The sequence below is a fragment of the Cetorhinus maximus genome, chromosome 7 (genome assembly GCF_964194155.1).
Source record: "Cetorhinus maximus chromosome 7, sCetMax3.hap1.1, whole genome shotgun sequence".
Classification (NCBI taxonomy): domain Eukaryota; kingdom Metazoa; phylum Chordata; class Chondrichthyes; order Lamniformes; family Cetorhinidae; genus Cetorhinus; species Cetorhinus maximus.
In genome coordinates this window covers 80,834,037-80,853,711 of record NC_135885.1, presented here as the reverse complement: position 1 = coordinate 80,853,711, position 19,675 = coordinate 80,834,037, and the positions used below count along the sequence as shown (strand labels likewise).

Here is a 19,675-nt window from a genome sequence, read left to right as displayed (position 1 = left end):
ATATTGAGGAGGACTACAACAAATTACAGGAGGACATTAATAAACTTGAAGATTGGGCAAATACTTGGCAAATGAAGTTCAACACCGATAAATGCGAGGTCGTGCATTTCAGTAGGGAGGTCACTTATTATTTGGAAGGTCTAAGTCCAGGTGGAGTAAAGGAACAAAAGGAACTTGGAATGCAAATGCTCTAATCACTAACAATTGTGCCACAGGTTAGCAAGGCCATAAAAAGCAACCCAAGCATTAAGCTTTATTTCAAGAGGGATAGAATTGAAAAGTAGGGAAGTTATGCTAAACCTGTGTTGAACCTTAGTTACACCACACTTAGAATACTATGTGCAGTTCTGATCACCATATTATAAAAGGATATAGAGGCACTGGAGAGGATGCTAAGATTTACAAGAATGATACCAGGAATGCCTGGGACAGACAGGGTGGGTCTCATTTCTCTTGAAAAATGAAAGCTGAGGGGGTGACCTCAAAGGAGTCTTTAAAATTATGAAATGTTTTGTAAGTACAAAGGGCGAGCACAAAGGAGAATGTTTACACTTCTGGGAAGAGCATAACTAGAGGCCATCAATATAAGATGGTCACCAAGAATTCCAATAGGGAATTCAGAATGAACTTATTTCCCCAAAGAACGGTAAAAATGTAGAACTCGCTATCACAGGGAATGGTTGAAGCGAATGGTGTAAATGTATTTAAGGGAAAGCTGGGCAATATGAGAGCGAAGGATAGAGAATTACTGATAAATTTTGATCAGGATAGATGAGAGGAGGCTTGATTAGGACATAAATGCCATGGTTGGGCCAAATAGCCTACTTCTGTGCTGTATATCATTGTAATAATCCTATGTAACATCCTGTTCCTTTTATCTGTTGATACATTATCCAAAACCATAAAAACCATTGCTACCTCCTGCTCTCACTATGAACTGGAAAACTTCATTGACTTTGTTTCCAATTTCCACACTTCCCTCACCTTCACCTGGTCCATCTCTGGCTCTTCCCTTCCCTTTCTCAACTTCTCTGTCTTAATTTCTGTGGGTAGGCGATCTACTAATGTTCACGACAAACCCATGGACTCCCACAGCTACCTCGACTACATTTCTTCACACCCCTTAAACACCACACCCTTTCTTAAACTTCCCCTCCCCCCATCCCCACCCCGTTTCTCCTCCCCCTTTTTTTCAATAATTTATATAGATTCTTCTTTCCCCACCTATTTCCATTATTTTTAAATCTAAAACTAAAACCTTGTTAGTCTTTTCCACCCCACCCCCACTAGAGCTGTACTTTGAGTGTCCTGTCTTCCATTCTTAATTAGCACTTTTCTTAGACAAATATCACCACCTTCAACACCTCTTTGATCCTTTTGTCTGTGACATCTTTTGATTGTCTGCTCCTATCACAGCTTGCTTATCTCCACAATCACCACACCCTCAACTTCTCTCTTCCCCCACCGCCCCCCCCCACCACCTTAAACCAGCTTATATTTCACCCCTCTCCTAACTATGCTTCAGTTCTGCCGAAGGGCCGTGAAGGCTCGAAACGTTAACTGATTTCTTCTCCACCGATGCTGCCAGACCTGCTGAGTTTTTCCAGGTAATTCTGTTTTTGTTTTGGATTTCCAGCATCCGCAGTAGCTTTTAGCTTTTTGTTTTTATTTCTTCACACCTTGCTTCCTGTGAGGATTCCATTTCATTCTCCCAGTTTCTTCATCGTCATCCCATTTTTTCTGATTCTGCAACCTTCTACATCAATGCTTCTATTTCCTTTTTCCTCGACCGAGGATTGCCACCCAGCATGGTTGACAGGGCCTTCCACTGTGTCCAATCCAGTTCACACACTTCAACTCGCACCCCTTTCCCTCCCTCCCAGAACTTTGATAGGTTTCCCCTTGTCCTCATCTTCCACTCCACCAAATTTTGTAATCAACAAATCATCCTCCACCATTTCTGCTAGCTCCAGCATAATGCCACCAGCAAACATATCTTCCCCTGGCCTCCCCTATCTACATTTCAAAGGGATAATTCTCTCTGCGACACCTTATTCCACTCCTGAGTCATCCCTAACACCCCCTCCCTTCCATACGGCATCTTTCCATGCAAGAGCTGGAACTTGTCCCTTCACCTCTTCCCTTCTTACTGTCCAAGGCCCCAAACACTCCTTCCAAGTAAAACAGCAATTTATTTGTACTTCTTTCAACTTAGTATACTATATTTGCTATTCACGATGTAGTCTCCTCTACACAGGCAGACTGACCGCTTTGTGAAATATTTCCATTCTGTCCACAAGCATTAACCTGAGCTGCTTGTCATTTTATTCCTCTACCTTACTTTCAAGCTGACCTTTCTGTCCATGGCCTGCTGCTGTGTTCCAGTGAAACACAACACAAGCTCAAGGAACATCATCTTGTCTTTCAACTTGGCGCTGTACAGCCTTCTGAACTCAACCTTAAGCTCAACAACTTTAGATCAAAACCTCTGCCATCATCTTGTTCTATGTGATTTTTTCTTTTTTTTTGTTTTGCTGGGTTGATTTTGTCTTGTTTCTTTCTTTATTACTCCATGTTGCATTCAAACGGTTGCTATGTAACCATTCACACCTCATTTGGACACAACCTTTATTCCTTTAGCATACCTATTCCCATTCTCTTTGGCGTTTGCATCATGAAATGTTTTGTTATTTAATCTCCCCTGCCCCCCACCCTATCAGGCCTTCTCCTTTTATTAAAGCAAAAAACTGCAGATGCTGGAAAACCATTTTCCTTCGCCTCCGTCGCATCTATTCTGATGATGCCATCTTCAAAAACTGTTCCTCTGACATGTCTTCCTTCTTCCATAACCAAGGTTTTCCACCCACGGTGGTTGACAGGGCCCTCAACCGTGTCCGGCTCATCTCCCGTGCATCCGCCCTCACACCTTCCTCTCTCTCCCAGAACCATGATAGGGTCCCCCTTGTCCTCACTTATCACCCCACCAGCCTCCGCATTCAAAGGATCATCCTCCGCCATTTCCGCCAACTCCAGCATGATGCCACCACCAAACACATCTTCCCTCCACCACCTACCCCCACCCCGCCCCCCGCCACCGGCGGCATTCCGCAGGGATCGTTCCTTCCGTGACACCCTGGTCCACTCCTCCATCACCCCCTACACCTCTACCCCCTCCCACGGCACCTTCCCATGCAACCGCAGAAGTTGCAACACCTGCCCCTTTACTTCCCCCCTCCTCACCGTCCAAGGACCCAAACACTCCTTTCAAGTGAAGCAGCATTTCACTTGCACTTCCCTCAATTTAGTCTACTGCATTCGCTGCTCCCAATGCAGTTTCCTCTACATTGGAGAGACCAAACGCAGACTGGGTGACCGCTTTGTGGAACACCTTCGGTCTGTCCGCAAGCATAACCCAGACCTCCCTGTCGCTTGCCGTTTCAACACACCACCCTGCTCTCATGCCCACATGTCCATCCTTCGCCTGCTGCAATGTTCCAGTGAAGCTCAATGCAAACTGGAGGAACAGCACCTCATCTTCCGACTAGGCACTTTACAGCCTTCCGGACTGAATATTGAGTTCAACAACTTTAGATCATGAACTCTCTCCTCCATCCCCACCCCCTTTCCAATCCCCCTTTTTCCAATAATTTATATAAATTTTTCTTTTCTCACCTACTTCCATTATTTTTAAATCATTGTTTTATCTCTACCTTTTAGCCTATTTCGATCCCTTCCCCCCACCCCACCCCCACTAGGACTATCTGTACCTTGCTCGTCCTGCTTTCTACCCTTAATGTCACCATTAGCACATTTCTTAGATAATATCACCACCGTCAACACCTCTTTGTCCTTTTGTCTATGACATCTTTTGGCTATCTCTACCTATCACTGGCCCGCTATCCAGCCCTACCTGTCCCACCCCCACCCCCCCTTAAACCAGCTTGCACTTCACCTCTTTTCTAGTTTTCCTTAGTTCTGTTGAAGAGTCATACGGACTCGAAACGTTAACTGTGTTCTTCTCCGCAGATGCTGTCAGACCTGCTGTGTTTTTCCAGGTATTTTTGTTTTTGTTTAGGCCTTCTCCTTTGTTCTTCCTGCCCCTCCCCCTTCCACTGGTTTAAAAACTCTTGCATTTCTATCTTTCTTCTGTCCTGATGAAAGGTCATTAACTTGAAATTCTGTCTTCACAGATGCTGCTTGACCTGTTGAGTAATTCCAGCATTTTTTTAACTATAAAAAGAAATCATTCTGAGCACACTTAAACTACACTGCACTGAAATGTAATTACCTTAACTGTGAAGTGTGCTTCTGTAAGCGTTTATTATGCTGATGCACCCAATTACGTGACTGATGTGTTCTATTAAGTTCTACTAAGAACCTAGTGCTTCTTCATTGCACTCTTCTAGGCAGGAGAATGTGACACATATCTGATGTGTATCTTTGAGAGTCTATTTAGATTGAGGTGACCCACAGACAATGTGAATTAGATTCTGAAATGGCTCAACTGTTGGATTTGTAACTTCCGTAGCTTTGGGGTCACAAGCATTGCATCCCTTCTGCAAATGTACAGCCATCGGAAAAATGTGCTGGAAGGATCCTGATAAGTTGCCTTCGCAAGAGACAGAATTATTAACATTGTCCAATCTGTCTCTGTGCCTGATTCGAGGTATAGTTCAACCGTGGGCACAGGTACATGAGAGAAAATCTGCCACTCAATTCCCAAGCCTGTCCAAACTGGCAACCAGACCTATTGCACAATGCAGTCCAAGATATCCAAGGCAGTGATAGTCACATCGTGAAAACAAACAAAATATCTTCAATGCCAGTCAGTGACTTGGTAGAATTGATAGAAAGAGAAAGCTAGTAGGCCTAAACTGCAGGCAAGCTCTTACTTTCAAACTCCTCGTTCCTCAAAACTTCAGGGCAACTTCCATTTATTGGATGACTGGATGTAGGTTGAGAGCTTCTCCTTCTGTGTTAACTAACCTGCTCTTCTTATGTAGTCTTCTTCTGCAAAGCCCAAAGTGATTGTGATTACATGTACACGCATCATCTTGCTACACCAGGTGGAAGGGCGTCTTTGGAGTATTTAAGGATTTGTGTGCAGGAATGCATAGAAAGGTACATTGCTGTGTAAAGTCAATCCTGCTGTATAATAAAGTAAAGCTGGAGCGATTGTTTCCATGAGGAATGGGATCGAATTTATGGGATGGATGGGGATGTCAGGAGAAGGATGGCATGAGAAGGTTGGAATGACATGAGAGGGGTGGATGAGATGATGGAATTGGCAAAGTGTGGCAAAAAGGTGGGGACAATTATTTGAGGTGTTGGAGAGGAAGTGCTGGCATAGTGGTATTGTCGCTGGACTCGCAACCCAGAGGCCCAGGGTAATACTTTGGGGGCCTGGGTTTGAACCCCACCGTGGCAGTTGGTGAAATTGGAATTCAGTGAAAATCTGGAATTAAAAGTCTAATGATGACCATGGACAGAAATTTTCACTCAGCGGGCGGGTGCGCGCCCAACCCGCTTGAGCGTGAAATGACGCAAGTTGATGTCAGCTGACACCAAAGAGCAGTCACGTGATAGTTCGGTCGGCGGGCGCGCACCAGAGCCAGCAGCACGCCTGCCGACAATTAAGAGGCCTGTTAAGGTCTTAAGTTATCAATTAATAGGTGGCGAACAGACAAAAAGGCCAAGCGGCTTTTACATTTTTTTGGAAACCTCATCCAAGGGCGGGTTGAGGTTTCCAAAAGCAAATAAAAATAAAATTTAATAAATTTAATTTTTCATTATAACATGTCCCTGCTTATGTGACAGAGTCACATGAAGAGACATGTTTTATTACATTTTTATTTTTAAAATTTTTTTTTTTATATCTCTTCATCCAGCTCTGTGCCTCGGGGGATTATATAGCACTCTCTTGTGCGCGTGCGTGAAGTTCGCACTCGGCCAGCTTGCACTCTTCCTCCCTCCCGCACAGGCAGTGCTTAGCGCTGCCGCTCACGTTTCACACTGGGCAGGCCTTGATTGGCCAGCCAGCATGAAATTGTGGTGTGGTGCCAATCGTGGGCAGCAGTCAGCTTCCCGACTGCCCCCACCTGCCCCCGCCAAGCCTGCCCTCCAAGGGCAAAATTGTGCCCCATGAAACCATTGTCAATTGTCGTAAAACCTGTCTGTTTCACGAATGCCCTTTAGGGAAGGAAATCTGCCGTCCTTACCAGGTCTGGCCTACATTTGACTCCAGACCCACAGCAATGTGGTTGACTCTTAACTGCCTTCTGAAATGGCTAGCAAGTCACTTAGTTGTGTCAATCCACTAAAAAGTCTAAAAGGAATGGAATTGGATGCAACACACGGCATCAACCGAGGTACCGGAAACGACAACGGCACACCAAGCCCTGTTGACCCTGCAAAGTCCTCCTTACTAACATCTCGGGGCTTGTGCAAAAATTTGGAGAGCTGTCTCATATGCAAGCAACAGCCTGACATAGTCATACTCATGGAAATATACCATACAGACAATGTCCTAGACACCACCATCACCATCCCTGGGTATGTCCTGTGCCACCAGCAGGACAGACCCAGCAGAGATGACAGCACAGTGGTATACAGTCAGGACAGAGTTGTCCTGGGAGTCCTCAACATCGACTCAAGACACCATGAAGTCTCATGGCATCAAGTCAAACATGGGCAAGGAAACCTCCCGCTGATTACCATGAGCATCCCACTCTCTCACTCCCCCCACGCCTCCCTCAGCTGATGAATCAGTGCTGTTCCATGTTGAAAACCACTTGGAGGAAGCAATGAGGGTGGCAAGGGCGCAGAATGTACTCTGGGTGGGAAACTTCAATGTCCACCATCAATAGTGGCTTGGTAGCACCACAACTGATTCAGCTGGCTGTCGTAACGAACATAACTGCTAGACTAGGTGTGCAGCAGATGGAAGGAACCAACAAAAGGGAAAAACACTCTTGACATCATCCTCACCATTCTGCCTTCCACTGATGCATCTGTCCATGACAGTATGTGTAGGAGTGACCACCGCACAGTCCTTGTGGAGTTGTGTGTTTTGTGGCACTGCCAATGTGCTAAATGGGATAGATTTCAAACAGATCTAGCAACTCAAGACTGGGCAACCATGAGGCACTGTGGGCCATCAGCAGCAGCAGAATTGTACACAAACACAAGCTGTAACCTCATGGCCTGGCTTATCCCCCACTCTGCCATCACCATCAAGCTAGGGGATCAACCCTGGTTCAATGAAGAGTGCAGGAGGACATGCCAGAAGCAACACCAGGCACACCTAAAAGTGAGGTGTCAACCTGGTGGAGGTATAACACAGGATTACTTGCATGCCAAACAGCATAAGCAGCAAATGACAGACAGAACTAAGTGATTCTACAACCAATGGATCAGATCTAAGCTCTGCAGTCCTGCTACATCCAGTTGTGAATGGTGGTGGGGAATTAAGCAACTCATTGCAGGAGGAGGCTCCATAAATTCGCCCCATCTTCAACGATGGGGGAGCCAAGCACATCAGTACATTCGCAACAATTTTCAGCCAGAAGTGCTGAGTGGATGATCCATCTCGGCCTCCTCTGGAGGTCCCCAACATCACAGATGCCAGTCCGCAGCCAATTCAATTCACTCCACATGATATCAAAAAACAGCTGAAGGCATTGGATACTGCAAAGGCTATGGGCCCTGACAACATTCTGGCAATAGTGCTAAAGACTTGTGCTCCAGAACTTGCTGTGCTCCTAACCAAGCTGTTCCAGGACAGCTACAACACTGGAATCTACCTGGCAATGTGGAAAATTGCCCATATATATCCTGTGCACAAAAAGCAGGACAAATCCAACTCGACCAATTACCATCCCATCAGTCTACTTTCAATCATCAGTAAAGTGATGGAACAGGTCATCGACAATGTTATCAAGCAGCACTTGCTTAGCAATAACCTGCTCACTGATGCTCAGTTTGGGTTCCACCAGGGCAACTCAGCTCTTGACCTTACTACAGCCTTGGTTCAAACATGGACAAAAGAGGTGAACTCCAGAGGTGAGGTGAGAGTGACATCAAGGCAGCATTTAATCAAGTGTGGCGTCAAGGAGCCCAAGCAAAACTGGAGTCAATGGGAATCAGGGGGAAATCTCTCCGCTAGTTGAAGTCATACCTAGCACAAAGGAAGATGGTTTTGGTTGTTGAAGGGCAATCATCTCAATTTCAGGACATCATTGCGGGAGTTCCTCAGGGTAGTGTCCTCGGCCCAACCATTTACAGCTACTTCATCAATGACCCTCCTTCCATCATAAGGTCAGAAGTGGGGATGCTTGATGATGATTGCACAATGTTCAGCATCATTCGCGACTCCTCAGATACTGAAGCAGTCCATGTCCAAATACAACAAGACCTGGACAATATCCAGGCTTGGGCTGACAAGTGACAAGTGATTTTCACACCACACAAGTGCCAGTCAATGACCATCTCCAACAGCGAGAATCTAACCATTGCCCATTGACATTCAATGGCATTACCATCGTGAATCCTCCATTATCTACATCCGGGGGGGGGGGGGGGGGGTGTGTGGAGGTGGGGGGTGGGGTGGTTATCATTTACCAGAAACAGAACTGGACTAGTCATATAAATATTGTGGCTACAAGAGCAGGCAAGAGTCTAGGAATCCTGTGGCAAGTAACTCATCTCCTGACTCCCCAAAGCCTGTCCACCATCTACAAGGCAGAAGTTAGGAGTCTGATGGGACACTCCCCACTTGCCTGGATGAGTGCAGCTCCAACAACACTCAAGAAGCTCGACACCATCCAGGACAAAGCAACATGCTTGATTGGTACCCCATCACAGACATTCACTCCCTCCAACAACAACACACAGTGACAGCAATTTTTACCATCTAACAGATGCACTGCAGGAACTCATGAAGGGTCCTTAGACAGCACCTTCCAAACACGTGACCACTACCACATGGAAAGCCAAGGGCAGCAGACACATGGGAACACCACCATCTGGAAGTTTTCCTCCACTCACCATCCTGACCTGGAAATATATTGCCTTTCCTTCACTGTCGCTGGGTCAAAATCCTGAAACTCCCTCCCTAACAGCACTGCGGTTGTATCAACACTATACGCAGTGGTTGAAGAAGGCAGCTCACTACCACCTTCTCAAGGGCAATTAGAGGTGGGCAATAAATGCTGGCCTAGCCAGTGATGCCCAAATCCCATGAATGAATTTAAAAAATACAACATACTATTTAAAAGCTATTCGTTTTGCTGAAAATGAAGATACACTAGATTTGAATGAAAAGGTTTTGGAAAGGATAAGTTATAAGAATATATCAGCATTGATTCTGTAGATAAAGATAATGATAATAGTTTATATCCTTCAGTGTGTCAACACAGTCTGATTACAATGAGCATGCCACATCACAAACCCAGACTCATGGAAGCAGCAGTTATAATGTTGCTATGAAACTTGAATCCTAATCAAGGACTTTGCCATTGAACAAGAAAGTTGTTTTCTTTGATGATAGAGGCTGAAATCATAGCAAGCAGATTTCAAGGAATTGCTCCATGAATAATATTGAGCCCTTCTGATGTAAACCTGCCTTCTCAATTCAGGAGAGAACATTTCCCAATGAAACTTCCATATTCTGACTATAAACAGGTCACAAGATCAGACTCTTGACAAAATTTGCATTTATATTCCAAGCCCTGTTTGTACACATGGACAGGTTTGTGTTATTTTCCAGAATGAGAAGTTTTGATTCTGTTAAAATCTTTGATGAAAGAATAGCTAGGAATCCTGCATTTAAAGTACTTTTGCAATAAAGATACTAATTTGGCCACAAAATGTTGCAAGTCTTTGCTAATAATGTACTATAAGTCAATATATAAAGAGAGCAAAACCACACGTATCATACATTGGATTAATAAATTTGGTACTCTGCTTTCATTGCAAGAAGTATGTGTTACTTGAACACAATTGATGTGTGTATGGACACATTGATGTTTCATGTGTATGGAATATATATGATATATAGGGTACATATAAAGCCAAGCAGAAAACCAAGTAGGAACTAGTTTTTAATTGACATGCACAGAATAAAGCAGATGGCAAGTCACAGCAGAATGAAGTATTAACACAAATAGAAACAGATGTTGTGTAATTGTTTACAAAGATTGGAGCAGATGAGTAAGTGAAATGGATATACCTGCTAGTGACTCCAGAATATCTTTACTATCCTATCAAAGTTTTATCAAGTTGCTTACAAATTAAGAAAAGTTCATCTGTTTTATAAATGATATCTGTCTTACACATATGATCAGTATTTGCACTCTCTATACTAAGCATAGTTCTATCCATAGTACAACCTGAATCAGAGTAGAACTGTATCTCACAGGACACCATAAGACTCTCGCACAATCATCACTACTGTTACCAGGCACCGGCACAGTGGCAGTGGCACCTGGAGAGAACAGGAGAAAGGGAGAGGGACTAACTCAGGATTTGGGAAAATAACAAAACTAGGAAAGATATTTCTAAGTTTCCAAAAGTTGTTGGTTGGGTTATATTAGAGTTGAAAAAGATCTATGCAAGTGATTGAATACAAAAAATCAAATAACACTAATATCTGGAATAACATTTTGGCATAACAGATCTTTTAGTAATATATCATTTAAGTAAACTATACTAAATCGTTGATTGATTAAACACTTTTACCCTCTTATAAGATATATTTTGTCTTCCACCCTTTAAATCCCCTATTAACCACACGGGCCAACTGGGAGACCTGAATGTGATCTAACCATCTGCCAGTATCTACTGAGCCCCTTGCTAAGCAACCTGGGTGCCCTCACATTCCAATATTTCTATTCTTCATGTGAAGAAGCAACTCATACTTGACGTTTCCTTCAGCTGGGCTGATTTAAGATCAAGAACTCGCCATCTGAAAAATAAGGAGCGGGAACTGCGTCCTAGCATCCCAATGTACAACACATTGGTAAATTATTCACCCCTCTGACCGAGTTACCACATTCCCGTGGCTTTTAAAAGAATAGCTTTCTTTCCTGCAGTATTGCCCACTTTAGTTCCAAAAAGTGAGAACTACAACACCAAGGTTGCTGCAGAGGAGTAAGACAAGTGGACCAACAGTAAGTTCTCGCACCTCAAGGTTTCCGATAGTCAATGAAACGGATTTGATTCGTTATATTTGTATCTCGCTGCTTAACAAGGTGCAGACGTTTATCCGGCCGCGTTAAACAGAAACATTCTCAGAATGCTTAATGTTTTATAATGTACGGTTGACAACACTCGAGCCAACCCGCTTCAGTTGAAGGCCAGTGAGACTAATTGGGAAACAGCCCGAGAGACGGCGCTAGGATAAATCAGTTCATACTAGAGAACGTCAGCTAACATATTTGCCAGAATTATGACATCTCTCTCTCTCGCTGGATCCTTTTACTTGTACCGGTGCTTCTGACTGTTCGGCTTTTTTTGATGAAAACCAGTTAGATTTGTCATTATTTACACAAATTGCCCATCAGTCCAGCATTTGTTAGCAGTTGTGGGTTTAGAATTTCCAATCATTGGCAAGTGGTAAATAATAAAACAAAATGTGTGCATTTCTATTTAAAATAACAGCTGTTGCTCCGGAGATCTGGGTTCGACAAATTAGATCTAAATGCAGAACATTAAAAGATGTTCCAGCTTCATTTAGGTAAAAGTTTTTATTTAAAGATGTAGCGAGACACTGTCACGTTAACAGCGGGACACTAATAATTGAGCTAAGCTCGGCTGTTCCATATCAACTTTGCAAAGGCAATCGGATGTAAGCTTGCAGTGTATGAAAGCGCAGATTGACTTACCGGTATTTCTCAGTTTTTTATTTCTGATGACGGACACGATAACCAGGAAGTTCCCCAGGATGTCCACCGCGGTGGTGAAGATCAGCACGCTGGACAGCGCAGTCACTTCCCAGGCGGGCCGAGAAGTCCTTCCCAAGGTGGGAGTCCTGGCGAAAGCCGAATAATTCTTCAGCGAGACATTTTCTGGCATGACTGGAAGTTTTCGCTCGCACCGTCCCACAGCTTTTAGAACGGGAGGGGGGAACGAACTGATACCTTTTTTTTTAGAAATAGCCGGATCTTTTCCGTCTTGTTGCCATTTGGATAGGAGTAACTAACCCCGTTAGAGTGGCGAGGTTTTTAATGGGTGGAAATCTATTACGCCAGCTAGTTATGCATTCACTATTGATTAGATCGAGGTCGGCACCCACATCCTTTTATATCCCTTCCCTTCTCCCTCTGCCAAATAAACCCCCCCCCCTCTAGACCTTCCGCCAGAATGATGAATTAAGGGCAGCAGCTCGCTGATGAAATGGTCATCGGAAACGGAGCAAGAATCAAGTGGCGAGTCGCCCTGGCTGGACACATTCCTGAAAGGGCGAAGACTTATCCCACGGGCAAAGGATTGGGGTTGGAAGGGCGAGTCACGCTGTTAATAGAGCTGTCATTTTATAGTCTGACCGTATTGTGTCTTACACAGTGATGAGAGCTCCTTCGACATTAACACTTCAAATACGAGATCTCGACCTCAAAGATAGCGGGTACTCTTCAGCCGCGTTAGTTATATAAGTCCAGGGATGCGGATTGTAAATGAAGACATTTCCGTCCCAGTAGCACTGTCATGTGCAGAATGGCTTCAAAGCGGTAACCACAGTCCCTACAAAGTTAAAGAAACAAATCACGTCCAAAGGTAGAAATCACATATAAATGTAAAATAAACCTTTTTGTACAGGAGCCTGACAAGTAAAATGTGTGTGCAATCGATTAAAAATCACCTGACCATCTGCTTTCCCACTACTGTCACTCACAGTCCCCGTGCCAGAGAACATTGCCCAGATGTTGGTGGCAGAGTGTAATTTGCCTTCACACATTTCATAGACCGCCACCAACATCCCGTTTTGATTCACAGATGTACTTCCCCTCGGCTGCACTAAAATCTGTGGGGGTTTTTCCTTCAGAATGAACGGTGCAATTTCTGAGTTCTCCTCGTTATCCCACCTTGCATTGGAATAGAAAGGTTTTTAGGAAGAGACATGGACCCGATTGTTGAATGATTGTTCCCGAGACCAATTTACCAGCAATTTCCGATTGATGTTTTAAAATTAATTTCAGACTTTGAGGAGCCAAATTTGTTGCTCTAAATAATTGGTCTAAACTCTTGGAAATGCCATCAGAACCTTATTGAATTAGTTTTCTGTGCGAGTCTCGAACTATTCGCCTTCCTTTAAGAGCTCCTTAAAACCTATCTCTTTGATCAAGATCACCTGTCCTGCCATCTCCTTACTTGGCTCCATGTCAAATTTTGTCTGATAAACACTTCTGTGAAGCCTCTTGAGATATTTTCCTACCTTAAAGGTGCAATTGCTATTTAACAAGAATGACTTGCATTTATATAGCTCCCTTATTGTAATGAAAAAACGTCCTAAAGATCTTCACTGAAGCATTATCAGTGCATTGCTCGTCTCAGGTTCTCTGAAGATGGCCAGGAATATTTCAAACAGATTCTATATTCACATAAGCACTAAGAGATTTTGATTTTATTTGTGTGTCTGTGTGACTGAATAAACAAGTTAATGTATTTTGTTAATCACACCTATTCCATTAAGTTGCTGCTCGAATCATAGACAGCAACTGATGAGTAGCGAGGGAACACCCTATTTGTAAACATACTTAATAAAAATAATGTTGTTAAAGCCAAAATGCATCAGTCTATTAAAAATAATTTATGTTATTTAATAAATAATGTCTAACAGTTCAGATCCAATAAGCAATCAGTTATGAAATAACTACTATAGACAGCATAGAGGAAGAAATGGCTCCCTCTTAACTACTTTTGCAAAAACCATTCCGTTTAGCAAATGGAAGGTTATTTTTCCCAGGTCAGTGGGAAATCAACTGAGCTGACAATTGAAGTGCACACTTTAGAAGATAATTTTCTTCAACAAAATATTATGTCTGTGGCTTCTGAAAGTCAAAATGGTGCATTTATTACAAGAATCAAAATTGTGCAGATCTTTTCAATCAAAACTGAAATACTAGTCTCTGTTCCCAGATCCTACAATCCAACTGTAGCCTTACCTTGATTAAAAAAAGACACTTCCAGTTGTGATTAATTCTAGCTGATGTGAGAGATGTGTACTCGGATTCATATCGCCACATATCATGAAACCAATAGTTTGTGTTCAGCCTCCTAGTAGGATTTCTCACACCAGTAGAAGGAGCAAATTTTTAGGTGAAAACAGATGATCTTAATGAATATTTATGTGTTTTCTCAGATCTGGAATATTTGTAGTGCTGAAGGTATATAATTTTATGTCCCAAGTAACCATTATTAATTGGGAATTTCCTTCCTAACATCACTTTTTTTTTTCAAATTAAAAAAATGTTTTAATAAACCAGTTTCAAACTACTTTGTAACAATACAATGGACTGCAGCAGTTCAAGAAGGTAGCTCACTACCACTTTCTCAAGGTCAATTAGTGACGGGCAATACATGTTGGCCTTGCTCACACCTCATGAAAGAATAAAAAGAAAATTCCGCAATTGAAATTTTTAGATGCAATGTTCACAAAACTTTAATAGTTTAATAGGATGAAGACCTATTAAGTCTATGGGGAAGAGGTCACAGTTTGAGGGGCTTAGACTGAATTCCCTGCTTTTGTACTTCATTTAAATTATGATCCTCATAGAGACTGATAACTTTTAAAAAGAGATTCAAGCTTCCAGTTACTAGCTGAAAAAATAACATGATAAAATTTCATGTTCTAAAACATTTACTTTAACAAATTACTAAAAGCACCATTTCCTTTTTTGTAGGTAACTTATAGTTTAAACTACAGAGAGGAATATTACTCTTTAATACTTATCACCCATTGAATTTTCCCTGGAATTGCAGTCCTTATCGCAAACAGTCCACAGTTACTTCCAGCTTCCGATAGGTTCTGTATCCCCATTTCACTGAGCAGTAACTTCGAGTGACTGTCTAAGGCACTTTCCTCAGTTTTTAGAGAGTTCCTTAAATCCATTGCCAGCAGTGAAGCCCATTCCGATGATTCTTATTCTCTCGGCCATGGCAGGGCGAATCTCCCAGAATCCTTAGAAAGCTGCAAGATGTGTCTATTCAGCTGGAAACTGTCTCCATCTTGTATCTGGCTTTGGTAAATTACAAAAGGCAATCAGCCTCTTCTCTCTGCTGACCACAATAAAATGCTGTCTGCCTGTGATAGTGAGGGAGGCCTATAAGCTGATCTCAAAAATGACTTCCCCTGCCTTCTATCCCACACTAACACGAAGCACATTAATCTTGTATCTTATTCTTATCCCCTTATCTACTTTTGCAAAAACCATTCCGTTTAGCAAATGGAAAGTTACTTTTCCCAAGTAGGTGGGAATCAGCTGAGCTGACAATTGAAGTACAGACTTAAGATAATTTTCCTCAACAAAATTTTTCATTTGTAGCTTCTGACAGTCAAAATGGTGCATTAATTACAATAAACAAAATTATGCACATCTTTTCAATCAAAACTAAAACACTGGTCACTGTCCCCAGGTCTACAATCCAACTGTAGTCTTACCTTGATTTAAAAAAGTAATTTCCAGCTCTGGTTAATTCTAGCTGATGTGAGAGATGTGTACTCTGCTTCATATCTCCACATATAATGAAACCAATAGTTCGTGTTCAGCCTCTTAGTAGGAGAATGGTTTAGTAAGTGGACAGTTTACAACACAATTGTTTGTAACAGGGTACCTTCGACATCTTCCTGCAACTTTGAGAGATTCAGAGTCTACTCATTATAAACTCAGAGATTGCTGCCATTGTCTCCAAGCATCCAAGAGATAAATATTAAATGAAAGGCCATTAACTCTGCTTTTCTCTCTCCACAGATGCTGCCTGACCTGCTGAGTATTTCCAGCATTTTCTGTTTTTATTGTAAAAAAAGAACAAACTGGACTAAAGTGCATACTTCTGACCATGCTGTAAATATTCTGATTTAATACCCTTGGGGAAAAATTTCATGAGTCAGGAATGCGTATTGACAAATTGGAAGTGGAGGTCAGTCAATTTTCCATTAATTAATTTTAAAGGGTGGAAGACTGTGTGAGGTATGGTAACTGTAATGTCTGAGCTTCTGATCTGTGCCCAATCCCAAAAGCATACTGCACTGGAAATGCTAATTCAGACAATCTACCCCTGAATATGATACTACTTTCACAGAAAATCAATGCGATTATATACAAAGGGTTGTGCAAATCCAGTAGAGATACACTTGGCAGATCTGATAAATGGTCATCGACCTAAAACATTGGGCTGGTGTTCCCAAATTGGAGGAAGTCCTGGTGCTGGGTCAAATTCAGGTCATGTGGTCACATGGATGGGTGGCGGGTTTTGTCGGTGATCTTCCCATCAGCAGCCAATAAACAACTGGCAGGCAGGGGAGCTGGTCAGTAATGGATGGCGGGAACGAAGGAGTCCCAGCATGTTAAAGGAAGGCACCATATTTAAAGGCCAGTCAGTAGCCATCATACAGGCTGCACATGTAGAGAACATTAGAAGAGAAGCTGAACAAGGGAGCCTGTGCAGGAATGTCTGGCTCCATGTTTCAGGGACGCTTGCCTGGATATGTTGCTGCAGGCAATGTGGGAAGAGAAAAAAACATTATTTCCAGTGGCTGCGAGGAGGAGGCCAAAAAGTCTCACAAAGAAAGTATGGCTGGAAGTTGCTGATGAAGTTAGCAGCTGTAAGATGCTTGCTCGTGCAGTGACACAAGCATTTCAATGACTTGACATAGTCCGGCAAGGAGACTGGCATTCATAATAGCAGGTTTCCAGCCCTGCAGATCATAAACTGTACTGATAAAATGTGAGGAGAGATTGCTGAGCCAGGCATCAAGCATGATCAGGCACCAGGGTAGCCTTGCACTGTAATTAATTAAAATTTAAAAATGCATCTTGGATCTAAATGTATGAATTGTGACACCTTGCAACAAATAAATAGTCAATCGAATGTTGACTGCCATCCTGCTGTTTTAAAAGTGATAAAAAGATGAGTAACTTGTTAATTGAACATCATCAAAGACATACAGGAAGAGTGGGAGCTATCTTGAGGAAAGCAAATAAAAAAGAGAAACTTATATAAAGAAAGAGAGAAAGAAAGATTTATGGGTTGAAACAAATGGAAAGATGCAGAGATAACAAGGAGAGAAGCTGTGTGAAAGGCAGAGAGATGGAAACAGATAAAATAGAAAACCAATAAAATTTACAAAAGAAGTAAACAGAAAAAAATGCAATGTGTAAGAAATAACGCATTAAACATGCGCACAGGTTTTTGAGAAAGATATAAAATTGCAAATTGTGGCTACTTCCTTGCATAGTAACAAGTAAATGTAATAAATGTGGATACTACAAAAAACAAAAGAATGTACCTATTACTGTTGAAATCCTTTATGTAATTATCAAACAACATTGATGAAACACTCCCAATTGTTAAGTGAAAAAGCTTTCAATATTACTAGAGAGAAGTTAGACCACTGCTCACATTTCAATTAATTCATGAGACAGATGGTTTGACAGCTTTGTTGTTGTTGTTTGTATCATATGTTAATTAGCAGTTGTTAAGTTGCTTTACAATAGATGGTCCCACTAAGGCCTCATTTTGTGGAACTCACTATGATAAAAAACTATTACTGTGCAATACATTCTTACAATACCATGAGATCATCATGGAATAGTTGGTGATTTCATTGTAGAAATGGGCTAGCTAGTGTGTGATTAGTGAAATGGTGGAAAATAAGGTGAGGAACTGGTCTTTGTTGCGTCCATTTCCTGAGGAAAGATTGGGGGCAAAAAGGCCCAATTTTAGGGTGAAATGTCCTGCTCCCCAAAGATATCTGCAATACATCTGGCCCCATAATGGATCATTAGCTATCTAAAACATACATTAAGCTCCTTGAATATATTTATTATGCCCATTTATGTATCTTGCCATAAATTTGAGTGGAGCTGGTGCAGAACCGGCTCTGCTCAGTCTTTGGATCATAATGCTGCCTGGTTTGCGGTTGTAAACCTTAAAGAGACTACTAGGGGCCACAAATAAACAACTAAAGGCAAGTTTTTAAAATATGTATTTATATGTAGACTTGGAAGAGCAGGAGTGCCTCTCCTGGCTCCAAGGCAGGACCGAGGTCTGCTGCCAGCTCACAATCAGCCCACTCTGGTTCTCCCTGTCTGAACTACCTCTTGGCTAATGCCGGCAAGGCAGTCAGTTCAAATTCAAGAAAAATGCTGCAGATGCTGGGAATATGAAATAAAAACAGAAAATGCTGGAAAAACTCAGCAGGTCTGACAACACCTGTGGAGAGAGAAACAGAGTTAATGTTTCAAGTCCATCTTTATTAAACTGAAAAACTGACTCTGGAAACTCAACTGGTATCCACAGTTTGCCAGCAATATGTTGACGGAGACCAAGGTGGAATTTTAGGAAAGAGTTTGACCTCTGACTTTGAATACAACTCCATGGATGTATTAGGAAAGATTTCAATCTTTGTTAGGACTGAGGAATGCTCTGTTCTCAGGCAAAATGGGGAAGAAATGAGGATGTAAACCTGTTACATCAGATCACTGCCCTAACTACAATGCTTATTGGTTACCTAGGCTTCCTCTGGGCAGCATCACTGGGCTTGCACCTGGAGAAGATCCAAGCCTAGTGTTGTAGTGAAATTGACCATCACCTCAGAGACTCAGGTATGGTTTTTGATCATTTATTCAAGAAAATGCAGGGAGAGCCTAAAAAAAGACATTTTTTGTCAAAGCTTTTCATGTAACACTCATCAGGACAATTCACAAGAAAATACCAATGTCAAGGGAAACAACATATTGTACTGTATGAGAAGAGAGTGCTGATTAGTTGGCAAAAGTGGACTTTGATTGATAGAAGCATTGCCATGGAGAATGCACCAGTTGATGGTGGCTGACAGTTTACTGCCAAACATTGTTTTAAATTTAAACCAGGCAGCTTGACTCTGATTGGTCAAGGCATTTTGTTGCGTATTTTGTTTAGCTGAAACAGGTGTAATGTGCATACATGTTCTTTCTGTCTGCAAAGAACAGGGCCTGGTGTATTAATATATGTAGAGTCCAGTACACGTGAATGCGCCACACTGTAAGCCTAATGACAATCTTAAATTGGTTGTCAGCGTAATTCTCAGCATACTGAGAATTATTTAGCAAATGTTGTCCAATTGCTGAATCACATCTAATGTTGGACATTGTGTTTTGGGTCTTGCAAGCATGGGCTGGTTGGGTACAGTCGTACTTTGCCTATTGTGAACAGTGGAAGGGACATGCTGTTTGATACGATCCGCCAGTCTTTGAATGTATGGTCTACATACCTAGCATCACGCTGTCACTGAAATTCATACACCACATTACTCATTTGTGCAATGGGCAGAATGTATTTTTGGCTTGACGGAACTATCCTGTTAATGGCAAATACCACTCGTGTTGCTACTGCATAGTAGCAGCGTGAAACAGCAAACTTCACCTGTTGCTCAAATCTTTGAGATACCTTGCCCTTCCAGAGTAATCTGAGGTACACT

At 42.2% G+C, this 19,675-nt stretch overlaps 1 protein-coding gene across 1 annotated transcript in view; it reads right to left on the bottom strand.

The window, feature by feature from the left end:
- Window positions 1-12,072, bottom strand: part of LOC144682482 (melatonin receptor type 1B-like) — an 84,906-nt gene extending 72,834 nt beyond the window's left edge. The window contains exon 1 of the mRNA XM_078544880.1: window positions 11,883-12,072. Coding sequence (XP_078401006.1) covers window positions 11,883-12,072 — 190 coding nt within the window. The remainder of the gene's footprint in view (window positions 1-11,882) is intronic.
- Window positions 12,073-19,675: the final 7,603 nt, after the last annotated feature.